At 48.7% G+C, this 14,630-nt stretch overlaps 1 protein-coding gene across 2 annotated transcripts in view; it reads left to right on the top strand.

Annotated features, from left to right (window-relative positions):
• The window catches only part of robo3 (roundabout, axon guidance receptor, homolog 3 (Drosophila)), a 128,448-nt gene extending 114,181 nt beyond the window's left edge, over positions 1-14,267 (top strand). For both annotated transcript variants that reach the window (XM_077020462.1, XM_077020464.1), the window contains exons 12-27: positions 3,375-3,541; positions 3,687-3,808; positions 4,028-4,244; positions 4,388-4,512; positions 4,826-5,003; positions 7,071-7,298; positions 7,415-7,454; positions 7,577-7,716; positions 7,910-8,185; positions 8,291-8,441; positions 10,088-10,312; positions 10,793-10,971; positions 11,087-11,197; positions 11,408-11,581; positions 11,705-11,844; positions 13,489-14,267. In XM_077020462.1, the coding sequence (XP_076876577.1) occupies positions 3,375-3,541; positions 3,687-3,808; positions 4,028-4,244; positions 4,388-4,512; positions 4,826-5,003; positions 7,071-7,298; positions 7,415-7,454; positions 7,577-7,716; positions 7,910-8,185; positions 8,291-8,441; positions 10,088-10,312; positions 10,793-10,971; positions 11,087-11,197; positions 11,408-11,581; positions 11,705-11,844; positions 13,489-13,500 (2,485 nt within the window). In that variant the 3' untranslated portion in view covers positions 13,501-14,267. The remainder of the gene's footprint in view (positions 1-3,374; positions 3,542-3,686; positions 3,809-4,027; positions 4,245-4,387; positions 4,513-4,825; positions 5,004-7,070; positions 7,299-7,414; positions 7,455-7,576; positions 7,717-7,909; positions 8,186-8,290; positions 8,442-10,087; positions 10,313-10,792; positions 10,972-11,086; positions 11,198-11,407; positions 11,582-11,704; positions 11,845-13,488) is intronic.
• The last annotated feature ends 363 nt before the right edge of the window (positions 14,268-14,630 follow it).

Here is a 14,630-nt window from a genome sequence, read left to right as displayed (position 1 = left end):
ACACAGCAGTGACACAGAGAGGGCAGGAGTGTACCACACACAGCAGTAACACAGAGAGGGCAGGAGTGTACCACACACAGCAGTGACACAGAGAGGGCAGGAGTGTACCACACACAGCAGTGACACAGAGAGGGCCGGAGTGTACCACACACAGCAGTGACGGAGAGGGCAGGAGTGTACCACACACAGCAGTGACACAGAGAGGGCCGGAGTGTACCACACACAGCAGTGACACAGAGATGGCAGGAGTGTACCACACACAGCAGTGACACAGAGAGGGCAGGAGTGTACCACACACAGCAGTGATGGAGAGGGCAGGAGTGTACCACACACAGCAGTAACACAGAGAGGGCAGGAGTGTACCACACACAGCAGTGACACAGAGAGGGCAGGAGTGTACCACACACAGCAGTGACACAGAGAGGGCAGGAGTGTACCACACACAGCAGTGACACAGAGAGGGCAGGAGTGTACCACACACAGCAGTGACACAGAGAGGGCCGGAGTGTACCACACACAGCACTGACACAGAGAGGGCAGGAGTGTACCACACACAGCAGTGATGGAGAGGGCAGGAGTGTACCACACACAGCAGTAACACAGAGAGGGCAGGAGTGTACCACACACAGCAGTGACACAGAGAGGGCAGGAGTGTACCACACACAGCAGTAACACAGAGAGGGCAGGAGTGTACCACACACAGCAGTGACACAGAGAGGGCAGGAGTGTACCACACACAGCAGTGACACAGAGAGGGCCGGAGTGTACCACACACAGCAGTGACGGAGAGAGGGCAGGAGTGTACCACACACAGCAGTAACACAGAGAGGGCAGGAGTGTACCACACACAGCAGTGACACAGAGAGGGCAGGAGTGTACCACACACAGCAGTGACGGAGAGGGCAGGAGTGTACCACACACAGCAGTAACACAGAGAGGGCAGGAGTGTACCACACACAGCAGTGACACAGAGAGGGCAGGAGTGTACCACACACAGCAGTGACACAGAGAGGGCAGGAGTGTACCACACACAGCAGTGACACAGAGAGGGCAGGAGTGTACCACACACAGCAGTGACACAGAGAGGGCAGGAGTGTACCACACACAGCAGTGACACAGAGAGGGCCGGAGTTTACCACACACAGCAGTGACGGAGAGGGCAGGAGTGTACCACACACAGCAGTAACACAGAGAGGGCAGGAGTGTACCACACACAGCAGTGACACAGAGAGGGCAGGAGTGTACCACACACAGCAGTGACACAGAGAGGGCAGGAGTGTACCACACACAGCAGTGACGGAGAGGGCAGGAGTGTACCACACACAGCAGTGACACAGAGAGGGCAGGAGTGTACCACACACAGCAGTGACACAGAGAGGGCCGGAGTGTACCACACACAGCAGTGACGGAGAGGGCAGGAGTGTACCACACACAGCAGTAACACAGAGAGGGCAGGAGTGTACCACACACAGCAGTGACACAGAGAGGGCAGGAGTGTACCACACACAGCAGTGATGGAGAGGGCAGGAGTGTACCACACACAGCAGTAACACAGAGAGGGCAGGAGTGTACCACACACAGCAGTGACACAGAGAGGGCAGGAGTGTACCACACACAGCAGTGACACAGAGAGGGCAGGAGTGTACCACACACAGCAGTGACACAGAGAGGGCAGGAGTGTACCACACACAGCAGTGACACAGAGAGGGCCGGAGTGTACCACACACAGCAGTGACGGAGAGGGCAGGGGTGTACCACACACAGCAGTAACACAGAGAGGGCAGGAGTGTACCACACACAGCAGTGACACAGAGAGGGCAGGAGTGTACCACACACAGCAGTGACGGAGAGGGCAGGAGTGTACCACACACAGCAGTGACACAGAGAGGGCAGGAGTGTACCACACACAGCAGTGACACAGAGAGGGCCGGAGTGTACCACACACAGCAGTGACGGAGAGGGCAGGAGTGTACCACACACAGCAGTAACACAGAGAGGGCAGGAGTGTACCACACACAGCAGTGACACAGAGAGGGCAGGAGTGTACCACACACAGCACTGACACAGAGAGGGCAGGAGTGTACCACACACAGCAGTGATGGAGAGGGCAGGAGTGTACCACACACAGCAGTAACACAGAGAGGGCAGGAGTGTACCACACACAGCAGTGACACAGAGAGGGCAGGAGTGTACCACACACAGCAGTAACACAGAGAGGGCAGGAGTGTACCACACACAGCAGTGACACAGAGAGGGCAGGAGTGTACCACACACAGCAGTGACACAGAGAGGGCCGGAGTGTACCACACACAGCAGTGACGGAGAGGGCAGGAGTGTACCACACACAGCAGTGACACAGAGAGGGCCGGAGTGTACCACACACAGCAGTGACACAGAGATGGCAGGAGTGTACCACACACAGCAGTGACACAGAGAGGGCAGGAGTGTACCACACACAGCAGTGACGGAGAGGGCAGGAGTGTACCACACACAGCAGTGACGGAGAGGGCAGGAGTGTACCACACACAGCAGTAACACAGAGAGGGCAGGAGTGTACCACACACAGCAGTGACGGAGAGGGCAGGAGTGTACCACACACAGTGGCTCAGAGCTTTACACGTGTCACTGCTGAGGTCAAACTAGTCTGCCACAGACACACATATCCAGCCCACCCACACTGAAACTGGCCTCTAACTCGATTGTGCTAGCTACACCCTAATGCAGATTGTGTTAGTTATGCTCCAACCATAGACCTCTAACTCAGATTGTGTTATCTACGCTCTAACCATATACTTCTAACTAAATAATAAATACATGATAAAAAGAAATACATAATAATAAATACATTGTAAAATGTTACTTCACACACACACATGTATATCCATTGACTAATATATCTATTTATTCATATATTTATCTTATTCCGTGACCTTTGCTCATGCATGTAGCTTAGCCAGCTAAGAATAGCCCCTCTGTCATCAGACAGCTCATATCCAGGAACACAGCGGTGCCTTACCTCAGCATGGGCCTGCGTCCTTCAGCAGAGCATGTAATAGCGATCTCCAGGCTCACAGATGAACAACACTGACAGTTTCTGTTTGAACCCACACACACACACACACACACACACACACACACTTTCTATCATGCCGTTTCAGTAAATGACTAGGCAGTGTAGGAATGGATGAAGTGTGTGATTTTACACTCAGATGTCAGATGGGTGGCGTGTTACCTGTGTTCACATCTGAGACTGCCTCTCCTTCAGGGCTATCGGGTCTTTTTTGTGGTCCTGAATTGTCAGTGAGATTTAAAGCGTATTAATGGGCCCTTTTGGTGCTTCGGTTATTTAAGGGGCTCTATGTTTTGTCGTTCAGCCAATCAGCAGGCAGTACGTGGCAGACTGTGGCCGACCTGGTGAGACTTGAGAAGCACACGGTGGGCGGCCTCTCTCCTAACACCATCTACCTGTTCATCGTCCGTGCGGTCAACGCCTACGGCCTCAGCGACCCCAGTCCCATCTCGGAGCCCGTGCGCACACAGGGTGCGTATTGTCCTGAATTTTAAAGCTGAAATATGTCTTTGGCTCCTATAATTGATTCTATAACTCACGTGTGACTCATCAATATGAATATGAGTGTAGAAGCAGGCACTGAGCCCTCCATGGTGCCTTTCTGACGTGTGTTCAGATGTGAGTCCGACGGGGCAGGGTGTGGACCACAGACAGGTGCAGCGTGAGCTGGGGGAGGTGGTCGTGGACCTGCAGGAGCCGCTGCTGATGACGGGATCACGGGTCCAGCTGTCATGGACCGTGAGTGCTGACCACATCCGCCCTCTCGCTCCAAACCTCACATACGCTCACACATATCAGCAAGCCTACATGCCTCCTAACTATCATTATTGAGCAATGGATCATGAATATTGGCCTGCCCACAAGCCCACACGCACCGTCTGTACGGATAGAAAGAAAAGTAGGTTCTGGTGGGTTTTTTGTCAGATGTCTGACCCGAGGTGCGTCTCTCGGTCACAGGTTGATCGACAGTCCCAGTACATTCAGGGCTACCGGCTGTTGTACCGGCCCGTGGGAGGTTCCTGGCTCCAGCAGGATGTGAAGGCTGGCCCAGAACGCACTGCCGTCCTCGCCGACCTGCTGAAAGGCACAGAGTACGAGATCAAGATCAGGCCCTTCTTCAACGAGTTCCAGGGCATGGACAGCCACCTGCTGACCTTCCAAACACCTGAAGAGGGTGAGACTCAACTTCACAGGCTTCTTATCAGAAGCTTTTTAATATTAGATTAAATGTTAAGTTTGACAGAGGTGTCTTTAAACTCAAGAAGACCTTCTGAGAATCCCCAGTGAAACTAAATTGTTTTTTTTGTCTGTTGACAGTCCCCAGTGCCCCTCCTCAGGCCGTTACTGTGTCAACAGTCAAGCTCAGCAACAGCTCCGGCATCAGTGTTTCATGGCAACCTCCCCCTGCTGAGATGCAGAATGGCGTGATCCAGGAATACAAGGTAAGAGGGTCGGCTATTCAGGTACAAAACTCAATGGATCAGCCCAAAAGATCTTTAAGACTAAAATTGTTTAATTACAGCTTAACTTCCACACAACAAATACATTTTCTCTCTCATCTGTGATTACAAAATTGTATGGGATACTATCCCTCCGGGGACATTTTTACATACTAAAGCCCTAATCAGAAACTGCTCGCGAAAGCCACCTAACGTCTTTCTCAATGTTCATTGACCCGGGCTAACATCCTGACCCCTTTAACACGCCGATTCTGTAGCCTAAGTCCTTCTTACCACTGTGTGCTGGGCTTCTCAGATATGGTGCCTGGGAAATGACTCCCAGACACGCTACCACATTAACCAGACGGTGGACGGGAGTGTGCTGGCCACCGTGGTGCGAGGCCTCCTGCCCGGTGTGCTCTACCAGGTGGAGGTAGCGGCGGTGACGTCTGCAGGCGTGGGCGCCCGGAGCCAGCCGGTCTCCGTGACCATCAGTGAGTGTCTGCAGGAAAACCGAACATACCGGGTTTACTTTCTTAACTCATATTTATATTTAGATGCTGCACGTATGTAAATTCGTCTTTAAATGTAGATCACGAATGGCAGTTCTGATGATGTTGAGGGCCGGTGAATTTTAATCTCTTCTAACAGAGGGGTAATATATTCCAACTCAATTTGCCCATTATAATAACAAATTCACTAAGAAATATGAAGTCTGAGTCATATTCCCCTTTTATAACCAAGGCCTTCATTTTCCATGCAATGAGTTCAATTTCAGTTCTTGAGAACTGTGAATAGATCTGGTGACGATTAGGAGTACGTGTACGTTTAATCTGTGTTCTCGTTTGGACGGGACGTCAGGAGACAGTTACTTCCTGTCTTAGGTTTCCCTGAATTGAATCTTCATTGTAAAAAAATGTCACATCACTGTACAGAAAGACACTTACTAAAGGCTTTTGACATCACCAAAAGACTGTGATCATACATTTGACATTTCAGTTTTAACAAATCCAAATGACACAGCACAAGCTGTGTGTGGTCAGCACTCCACTGTGGTAGACAGGACTCTACATCACTGTTGTAGACAGGACTCTACCCCACTGCTGTAGACACGACTCTACCCCACTGTTGTAGACAGGACTCTACCCCACTGTTGTAGACAGGACTCTACCCCACTGTTGTAGACAGGACTCCACCCCACTGTTGTAGACAGGACTCTACCCCACTGCTGTAGACACGACTCTTCCCCACTGTTGTAGACAGGACTCTACCCCACTGTTGTAGACAGGTCTCTACCCCACTGTTGTAGACAGACTACATCACTGTTGTAGACAGGACTCTACCCCACTGCTGTAGACACGACTCTACCCCACTGTTGTAGACAGGACTCTACCCCACTGTTGTAGACAGGACTCCACCCCACTGTTGTAGACAGGACTCTACCCCACTGTTGTAGACAGGTCTCTACCCCACTGTTGTAGACAGACTCTACATCACTGTTGTAGACAGGACTCTACCCCACTGTTGTAGACAGGACTCTACCCCACTGTTGTAGACAGGACTCTACCCCACTGTTGTAGACAGGACTCTACATCACTGTTGTAGACAGGACTCTACCCCACTGCTGTAGACACGACTCTACCCCACTGTTGTAGACACGACTCTACCCCACTGTTGTAGACAGGACTCCACCCCACTGTTGTAGACAGGACTCTACCCCACTGTTGTAGACAGGTCTCTACCCCACTGTTGTAGACAGACTCTACATCACTGTTGTAGACAGGACTCTACCCCACTGTTGTAGACAGGACTCTACCCCACTGTTGTAGACAGGACTCTACCCCACTGTTGTAGACAGGACTCTACATCACTGTTGTAGACAGGACTCTACCCCACTGCTGTAGACACGACTCTACCCCACTGTTGTAGACACGACTCTACCCCACTGTTGTAGACAGGACTATGTAGACAGTCAGTGTACACAGTGCTACACTCCTTTGTAGCAGATGTTGTCTCAAGGTCCACTGGTTTCCCTTGAACTCAGAAGATCATTGATCTTGGCTAAATACAAAGTCCCCTGATCACCAAACTGACCACCACAGTCTGTGATGACTGTATAATAGTTGCTACCACTGCTCTTTGAGAGAGTACCTTTAGGGGCTAATTGTGGTAATAAATTACCCTGAAAGCAACCAGTCAATGATCAATCCTGAAAGATCATACACTGACCTATGAGTCATACTGGACAAGAGTGTAGAACTGTGAGTTGCCCGTTCATGGTTAACATGTTCAGGGAAAACTGAGGGAATTTTATTTGCAAACTTTCATGGCCTCCTCCATCTTGTCTGTACCAACAGAAATGCAAATATTATTATCTGCATGTTTTCTTTAAAATGGTTGTTGGTTTTGGTTCATGTTGCTGTGAAATAACATGAAACATGAAAAAATGCAATTTGATAAGAAAAGCACAGAGTATTTTTCTACTCCATTTTAGGCTCGCTTTTTGAATCTCTATCTTTCTCTTCCCCTTCTTTCTCTCTCTCTCTCTCTCTCTCTCTCAGAGTTACAAGCGGAGCAGCCTGAGGTATCAGCTGGGGGCGGTGCCTCAGATCAGAATGTGAGTCTTGCAGAGCAGATTACAGATGTGGTGAAGCAGCCCGCCTTCATCGCAGGCATTGGCGGAGCATGCTGGGTAATCCTCATGGGCTTCAGCGTGTGGATATACTGCAGACGCAAGAAGAGGAAGGAACTGAGTCACTACACAGCTTCATTTGCATACACACCTGCAGGTAGACACACCCCCACAAAAAATGTTAACGTTTGAGATAAATAACTCATTTAAAAAGCTCACCAAAATAGCCTACTAACCTAAAGAAGAGTTTATCATCTCTCCTGTCCTCCTTAGTTGGATTTCCTCATGGAGAAGGCTCGGGTCTGAACGGAAGGCAAGTGTCTCAGTACACAGTAAACAGTTAACACAGGACACCGTTAACACAATACACAGTTAAAGCTGTTAACTGAGCACCAAGACAATACTGCAGCTGAATGATCTCCCTGTCTTCTCCAGGCCTGGTGTGTTGGGTTCTAACATGGGGAACTACCCATGGCTGGCTGATTCCTGGCCCACCACAAACCTTGTTCATAATGGCAAAGACTCAGCCAATACCTGTAGCTCCAAACCTGACACAGCAGAGCGATACTACAACGGTAAGTAGGGGCTGCCTCAGAACTCAGCAGAAATATCTACCACTACTTCATCTACTGATAGCCCAAGGCACATGAGAATGTTTCTATAAGTCAGCTTGAAGAATCTCTTGGCTTTGAGCTTTAGTGTTTGTCATTGCTTGTCTTAATGTTTCGTTTGATACCATCTCTGAGCCGTTTCACCATTGCTCTTTAGAAGCTGGGATCTCCAACTACCTGAACCAGACTGAGAAGTACAGCACGGGCTCCACCGAGGGCCCCATCTACAGCACCATCGACCCCGCAGCAGAAGACCTGCACAGCTTCTCAGCCCAATACTCCCAGCACGCCGCGCCTTACGCCAGCACTCCCATCATGCCTTTCACTAACCCGGTGCCCTGCAGTCCTGACCAGGATGGTGGTCACTGGATGAACCAGCCAGGAACCTCCAATGTGCAGTATGCCCTGCCAGATCGCTCCAAGGCTGATAATGGTATTATTATAATATTTAGAATATAATAATAAGATATATTATTATTATTAAAAGTCTGAGGTGCCATGCTGAATCATTCACACTGATTCTCCATCTGCACTGCAGCTAAGCAGTCAAAGCAAAAGTCGATGGGGAAGGCAGTGAAGACTCCGTCTTTGAACTGGATGGAGCCTTTGCCTCCTCCACCCTCCCTTGGAGATTTAGAACACTATGAAGATGAGGATGAGGACGAGGAAGAACACATTGAGGAGATGGGGTAAGCCATTATGATGCTGTCCTCTGTACGTGCTACCAACAAATAAACACATTCATCTCTACTTTTTCCATTACAGTCTTAAGTTTACTCTAGGATTCATTTATAATATAAATCTGTAGTCTCACATAACATGCTATTTAGCCAAGGCTTATGCTACTCGATGCCCAGGAATATTATTCCCAGAGTTTAGAAATTGCTTTTTTTTTTTTTGGTAAAATGATATAAATATGCTATAATACCATGTTCTTAAATTACTTCTGCACAGGATAATAGTTACTATGGGCCTTTTTTTTCAAACTGCATTTCCATGTTTTGACGTTCAAACATTACGCTTATTGAATTTGCAGGGTCCAGTGTGTCAGCTGGCTGAAAATGTATGACAGGACAGCCTGTAATATGCTGACACAGCCTCAGAAAGCCTCTAACGCTCCATGCCTGTTCCAGGAAGCGCAGCTCCATTAGCAGTGCTGCTGGTGTGCTTTATTGGCCCGAAAGGGCTCTCTTTGGTGGCTAACAAAGTTAGCGGTGTGCTGCCTGCTCTGGCCTGCGGCCTGTGCCCTCCGCACGGTACCTTTGCCTCAAAGCCCGGGCGCGCTCCCGTCCCAATATCACATTACACTGTCGTTAGTGGGCAGAGGGGCCGTGCCAGTCACTGAACGTCATGAACGTGGGTGTGTGTGTATGTGTATGTGCTCAGTGATGACAGGTTAAACACACACTCATCGCTTTGCTCTCCCACTCCACCTGAATGGCTGCCCAGCGGGCCCGTGGAGGAAGTGAGGCGTATGACCTGCGGCCCGTTGAGTGGGCCTGACTCGCTCATCACCCAGGAGAGATGAGTGTGTCTGATAGCGCCAGCGCCAACCCCTCCCCTTCTCCCTCCAGCAGGCCCAGCCCGTAATGTCATTAGCTAGCAGCAGGTACGGCTCCTCTCGTGTTCCTTCCCCCGAGCAGAACAGGATCGTTCGGCGTGGTAGCACGCACAGCCGCTCCATCGCCCCGACCGCCCGCGCTAACTCGATTTCCATCGCTAGCCTACAGTGGAGTTCTCCAATTTGCGATGAACTTGAGGATAACTGGGACGACCTTTTGCGTGAGCCCTCTGGTACTGGAACATGGCTCTGGTTATTGCATTACCACCAAAGTGTTTCTCCTTCCTTTCATTTGGACTAACCTCATGGCTCTGGTACACAACAGTTCAGCAGCACAGTTGGAATAGCTGCCTGGCCCCATTTTCAACCAGTGTCAAAGATCCACCGAGCAGTGTGTGAACACCTTAGGGTACAGTCTGTGTATTAAGTATCCTCATCATTCCTGTGAGGATGCACTGCCCATCGCTGATGCCCCAAACCGCGTCGTTAACCAGGGGCCAGACTCCCTCAGTCCGCTCTGGCACCGTGAAACCTGATCCGCATGCCAGTAGTTAAACAGACAAAGGCAGCATACCACAGCACTTAACATCCTCCAAAAGTACAGTGATGTCATATCAAATACCATTCATGAAATCAGTTGTTTAAGTGTTTTAACTGCACACATCTGTTACCGCTCTCTAAAAGAAAGCAAAGATTAGAATGAGTGTGTAGCATGTGATGGACGGGAGTAGCGCGGAACGTTCCGGTTATGTCCCTCTCTCCGTCTGTACCCAGCTCTGACGAGGAGGACTGGTGTCCTCCACTCCCCGAGAGGACCTACCTCCTGGATGGCGTGTCGGAGGACGAGCCGCTACCCCCTCCCAGAGGAGAGGCCTCGTCCCCGGCCACCTCCTACAGCCACCAGTCCACGGCCACCCTCACGCCCTCGCCGAGGGAGGAGGGACGCCCCGGCCAGGACGCCGCACGCCTGCCCCACCTGGAACTGCCCCAGGCGGCACGGTGAGAAGTGCTTTCTTCCTACCCCTCTAGGAAAGGAGGGCTTGCCAACTGGAGCTAAACGTAGAAATATGGCCCTGGAGAGATATCGCAGGTGTGAGCCCGTGATACTCTCTTCACCTGTGTCTGTGCATCACAGCGGCCTGTGGAGAACTCCCTCCCCCTCTCCCGCTATGACACAGCACAACATTTGTTTTCTTTTTCTCCAGAGATGTTTTCACCACCGGCTCCTTAGTTCCTGCCTGGGAGACATGTGCCTTATGAATAATTGATCCCACAGCCAGTTCCTGTTTATTATAGCGACTGTTTCCTACTGTGAAACACAGGCTTTACTGACAACACAGTTGTTAAGTTTCTCAGCAGGTGGAAGTGTGCATTAAAACTGAGCACGTAGCGCGTTGAGCCTGACTGGTGCTCAGCTGACGTGTGTTTGTGCAGTGGAGGTGGAGCTGGAATTGAGCACTCGTGTTTTGATGTTGACAGCCGGTTGCCATGTGGACCAGTGCCCATTCCCCGGGCACCCAGCCCTCCCCTCACACAGTCCAACCAGAACCTGTCAGTCAAATCAGAGACTCCGGAGTGCAGCACACCGCAGCGGTCCGCAAACAGACGGGATATGAGCCAAGGAACAGGACAAGGCGCAGACAGTGTCAACAAACCAGGTGAGTGTGTGTGTGTGTGTGTGTGTGTGTGTGTACTTGTGAAATATCTTTGCTGTATTGCTTTTGAGGGCTATTGTCCAAAGATCAGTGTCAGTGCCAATGTCCCATTATGTAGGACGAACAAGATCAAGTGCAGAGGACATGCAGTCGCCCCCCAGCCTGAAGGCCAGGACGAAGAAGAAGACCTCAAAGAGCGGCCAGTACCGCCGAGACATCATTCAAGGAGGTGAGAACACCTAGAGTGTGTGTATATATATATATATATATATATATATATATATATATATATATATATATATATATATATATATATGTATGTGTGTGTGTGTGTGTGTGTGTGTGTGTGTGTGTGTGTGTGCGTGTGCGTATGAGTGTGTGTGAGTATGAGTGTGTCCCACCTTTTAGTTTTGTTAAGCCGTAGGTCATTTCTTCCCAGATCTGCCCCCTCCTCCTGAACCCCCACCTGAGGATGAGTTAGCCCAAGGCCCGGCTGCGGACCTTGAGAGTGGGCCGACAGCCTTGGACAGAGAGGGGAGTTCCATGTCCTCCATGGAAAGAAGAGATCAGAGCACACCCAACCGCAAGACCTCAGCTCACAGGAGGAAAGATGGTGAGGAGGCCGTCAGACGATGTCCATCTGTACGCCAAAGCCATGCATGTTTATTAGACACAGACGCTCTGCGAAGCTCAGCACCGTAGAGCTGATCCATGTCCTAAATTTGCCACTTCGCAGACGACGACTCGATTCCTTACAACAAGCCCAACTTCCTGTCACGTGGACAGATGTCCAGCAACTGCTCCACGACAGGAAGTTCTTCATCACGAGGGTCGACGGGATCTCGAGGTCATGGCAACAGCCGGAAGAGAAATGATGTAAGAAATTTAAAACCTGAAGATAATATCACAAAGAATACAAGCGCTCTGTAGAAGAGTGTGCCTTAGGATTCTGAGATAGGCTTGTTATTTTTACAAGATAGACACGGTCTTAACACTCAGGTATATGCATCAGTGAAGCGTCATTCACAGTTGATCCCACACATTGTAGACTCTCTCTCCCAACACTAATTCTTACCGTGAGTTCTTCTCACACATCTGTCAAAATATGAAAACGCTCAGTAATTGCTCTAGTTCATTCTCAGGATTGAGACAGAATTAGCTGAAGTTTCGATAAGCCCATCTAGAATGTAGAGCTGAGTTTTTTTTGGTGCTCACAAAAACGTGGCGTGGCCGCTCGCCCGTGGCCCTGGTGAATACCGCCGGGCTGAACCATCAGGCACCGTCTTCTTCTTTCTGGTTAAATAAATTAAGACATGGAAGTATGTTATGACCTTCCACACTTTAAGTGTTAAGTTTCTCTGAAAATCTTGATGTTCCATTTCAGATCTGTTAGTTTTCAATACTTAAATCATATGCAAAATTTATACGAAAATAAAAGTGGCAAAAGAAATGCTTTAATTCATATTTGTGAATGTGTATTACTATAACATAGCAATATACATTAGCACTATGTAATAACTTAGCAATAATTTAAATGTTACTATTTATTGTATGTATACTGTATACTATTACTATATACTATGGTTTCCATTAATGGTTTCTCAGTATTGTTTACTGCTAAACCACTAGTACATTGACTAAAGTGATTACTAACATTGGTTACTAAATCATGCTGGTTAACTGAATAGAAGCTTATTGTAGTGAAGGGTAATTGGTGAAGAACTCTAAGGCCAACACTCATTCACTTACTGCCTAGTTCCTAGCTGAATAGGTATTAATTAGTAAATGGCATTTTAAAGTGAAAAATCAAACTAAGATCCTGGGGCTGGCTGACCTCCGTGTCTCTGCTCCATATTGATGCTGTGGACAGGGACTCTGTGCTGGGCTTTGATCAGTAGTACAGGGAGGCCCAGGCCGCCAGAGGACACTCCCTCTCACCTATCACAGTCACCCTAAAGCCTTATGGATTCCACTATTTCAACATTTCTCTCCAAAGCAAAGGAGTCCTACCATGGGAAAAAAGATGGTACAGCCATCCCTTCCCCCTCACAGACCCCCTCTGTCTTCAGATCTCACCCCTCTCTCAAGTTACCCCTCTAGGAACTTTAAAAGCAGGTCACACAAAAAAGACCCGTGTGTTCCCCGGGGAGGTGGTCTCAGGTTACCCCCTTTCTCAACGCTGTCTTTCCAGCCGGACAGAGCGCCTGAAAAGGTGCTTGGTAGCTAGAGGCTGTGGCCCTGACAGGCCTCCAAGAAGGAGCTTGGTTTTAATGGTGTGGGATTCTCCCGGCTCTCACGCTGACCTGCCCCTCCAGATATGTGCTGAAGTTCGTAATCCATGAAGAATCTCCACAGCTGCTTCTCCGTTGGTTTTGCGGTTCAAAGGAAGATTAGAACCCACGGTTCTGTCTGGCCCAATTTTTGTGCAAGTGTGTTTTATGATGTAAAAATGATATTCATCCTTAATCCAAATCTTCTTAATCCAAATCTTTAATCTTTTTCCGTTTTTGTTCTTCTCAGGAGATGAGATAAGGGAATGCTGATAGACGTGGAAAAAAGATCAACAAACATCCCTCAGTTTCTTATTAAAAAGCAGATTTGTTGAACACAGACCCATCGACTGCCTCACATGCAAATCATGGATTTTTTTTTATTTTGTTATTATTATTATTGTTATTTATGACTCTCGTGGGGCCATTTTTAATCCCATTGTCACTGTAAATAGTCTTTTCTTTAAGGTTTTTACATGGGGTCCAGATACAGGGAAAGAAGAAATATATTGTATTTATAAGAAAAGAAGTAAAACATACTAAAAGGTACAATATAAAATCAACATTACGGTCTGAATGTGCCAACCTTTTTTTGTACAAATGTATACAGTATGTTTTTTTTGAACGCATAAATAATATTGCACTCTTGTCGTGTTGGAGAGAACAGAAGATACAAAGCACAATGTGTGTTGTGGACCAGTCCGCCGTGTGGGCCCCTGCCAGCCCGGGATACAGCTAGCTTTGACTCCCCCGTACGCCGTTTGAGGGTCTCTGCTGTGGTCACAAGAGAATGTGGCACGAGTGTGTCCTTTGACACCCGTTATGGAAGACTGTGCCCATAGGGGTTTTTTTTTTTCTTCTTTTTTTTTTTTTTGGACGCGTGCTTCAAAGACAGTGTGTGAAAATGTGTTCTGATCGACAACACCGAAAAAGATAAACAAAGCTATCTGTTCTAACGGCGAACTTTTTGGTAGTCCTTGTTGTTTTGTAAAAACTCAATAAAAGAACCCATTTGGTGAACCATGTGGAGATTGTGCCTCCGTAAAAGAGTTTTTTGTTGGTTCTGATGTTTGTGCGGAGCATAGTTTAGGAGAATATTAGCAGGGAATAACAGGGAAGAAAGTGTGTCGGAGAGCAGCGTCTGTGTTGAGAGACAATAGAAGGAAAACAAGCTGTGAGTGAAAGTTTAAAAGCACAGGGAGGGAGACTCAGCTGAAGGCGTGAGACACCAGCCCTGAGGTGACGGGCTGAGAGATGTGTGGTGTGAAAGCAGAGAACCTTCTCACCGCCCAGGCCTGAGTCTGTGCTCTCTCGCAGGGTTATGGTGAGCACTCCGTTTAGAATCTTAGTCTTCGGCTGTTAAATAAAAATAAAGACTTACTGGGCCGTTGA

This window comes from Brachyhypopomus gauderio, chromosome 10 (genome assembly GCF_052324685.1).
Source record: "Brachyhypopomus gauderio isolate BG-103 chromosome 10, BGAUD_0.2, whole genome shotgun sequence".
Lineage (NCBI taxonomy): Eukaryota > Metazoa > Chordata > Actinopteri > Gymnotiformes > Hypopomidae > Brachyhypopomus > Brachyhypopomus gauderio.
Note: the sequence above shows the minus strand (reverse complement) of the source record. Positions and strands in the feature narration are given on the sequence as shown.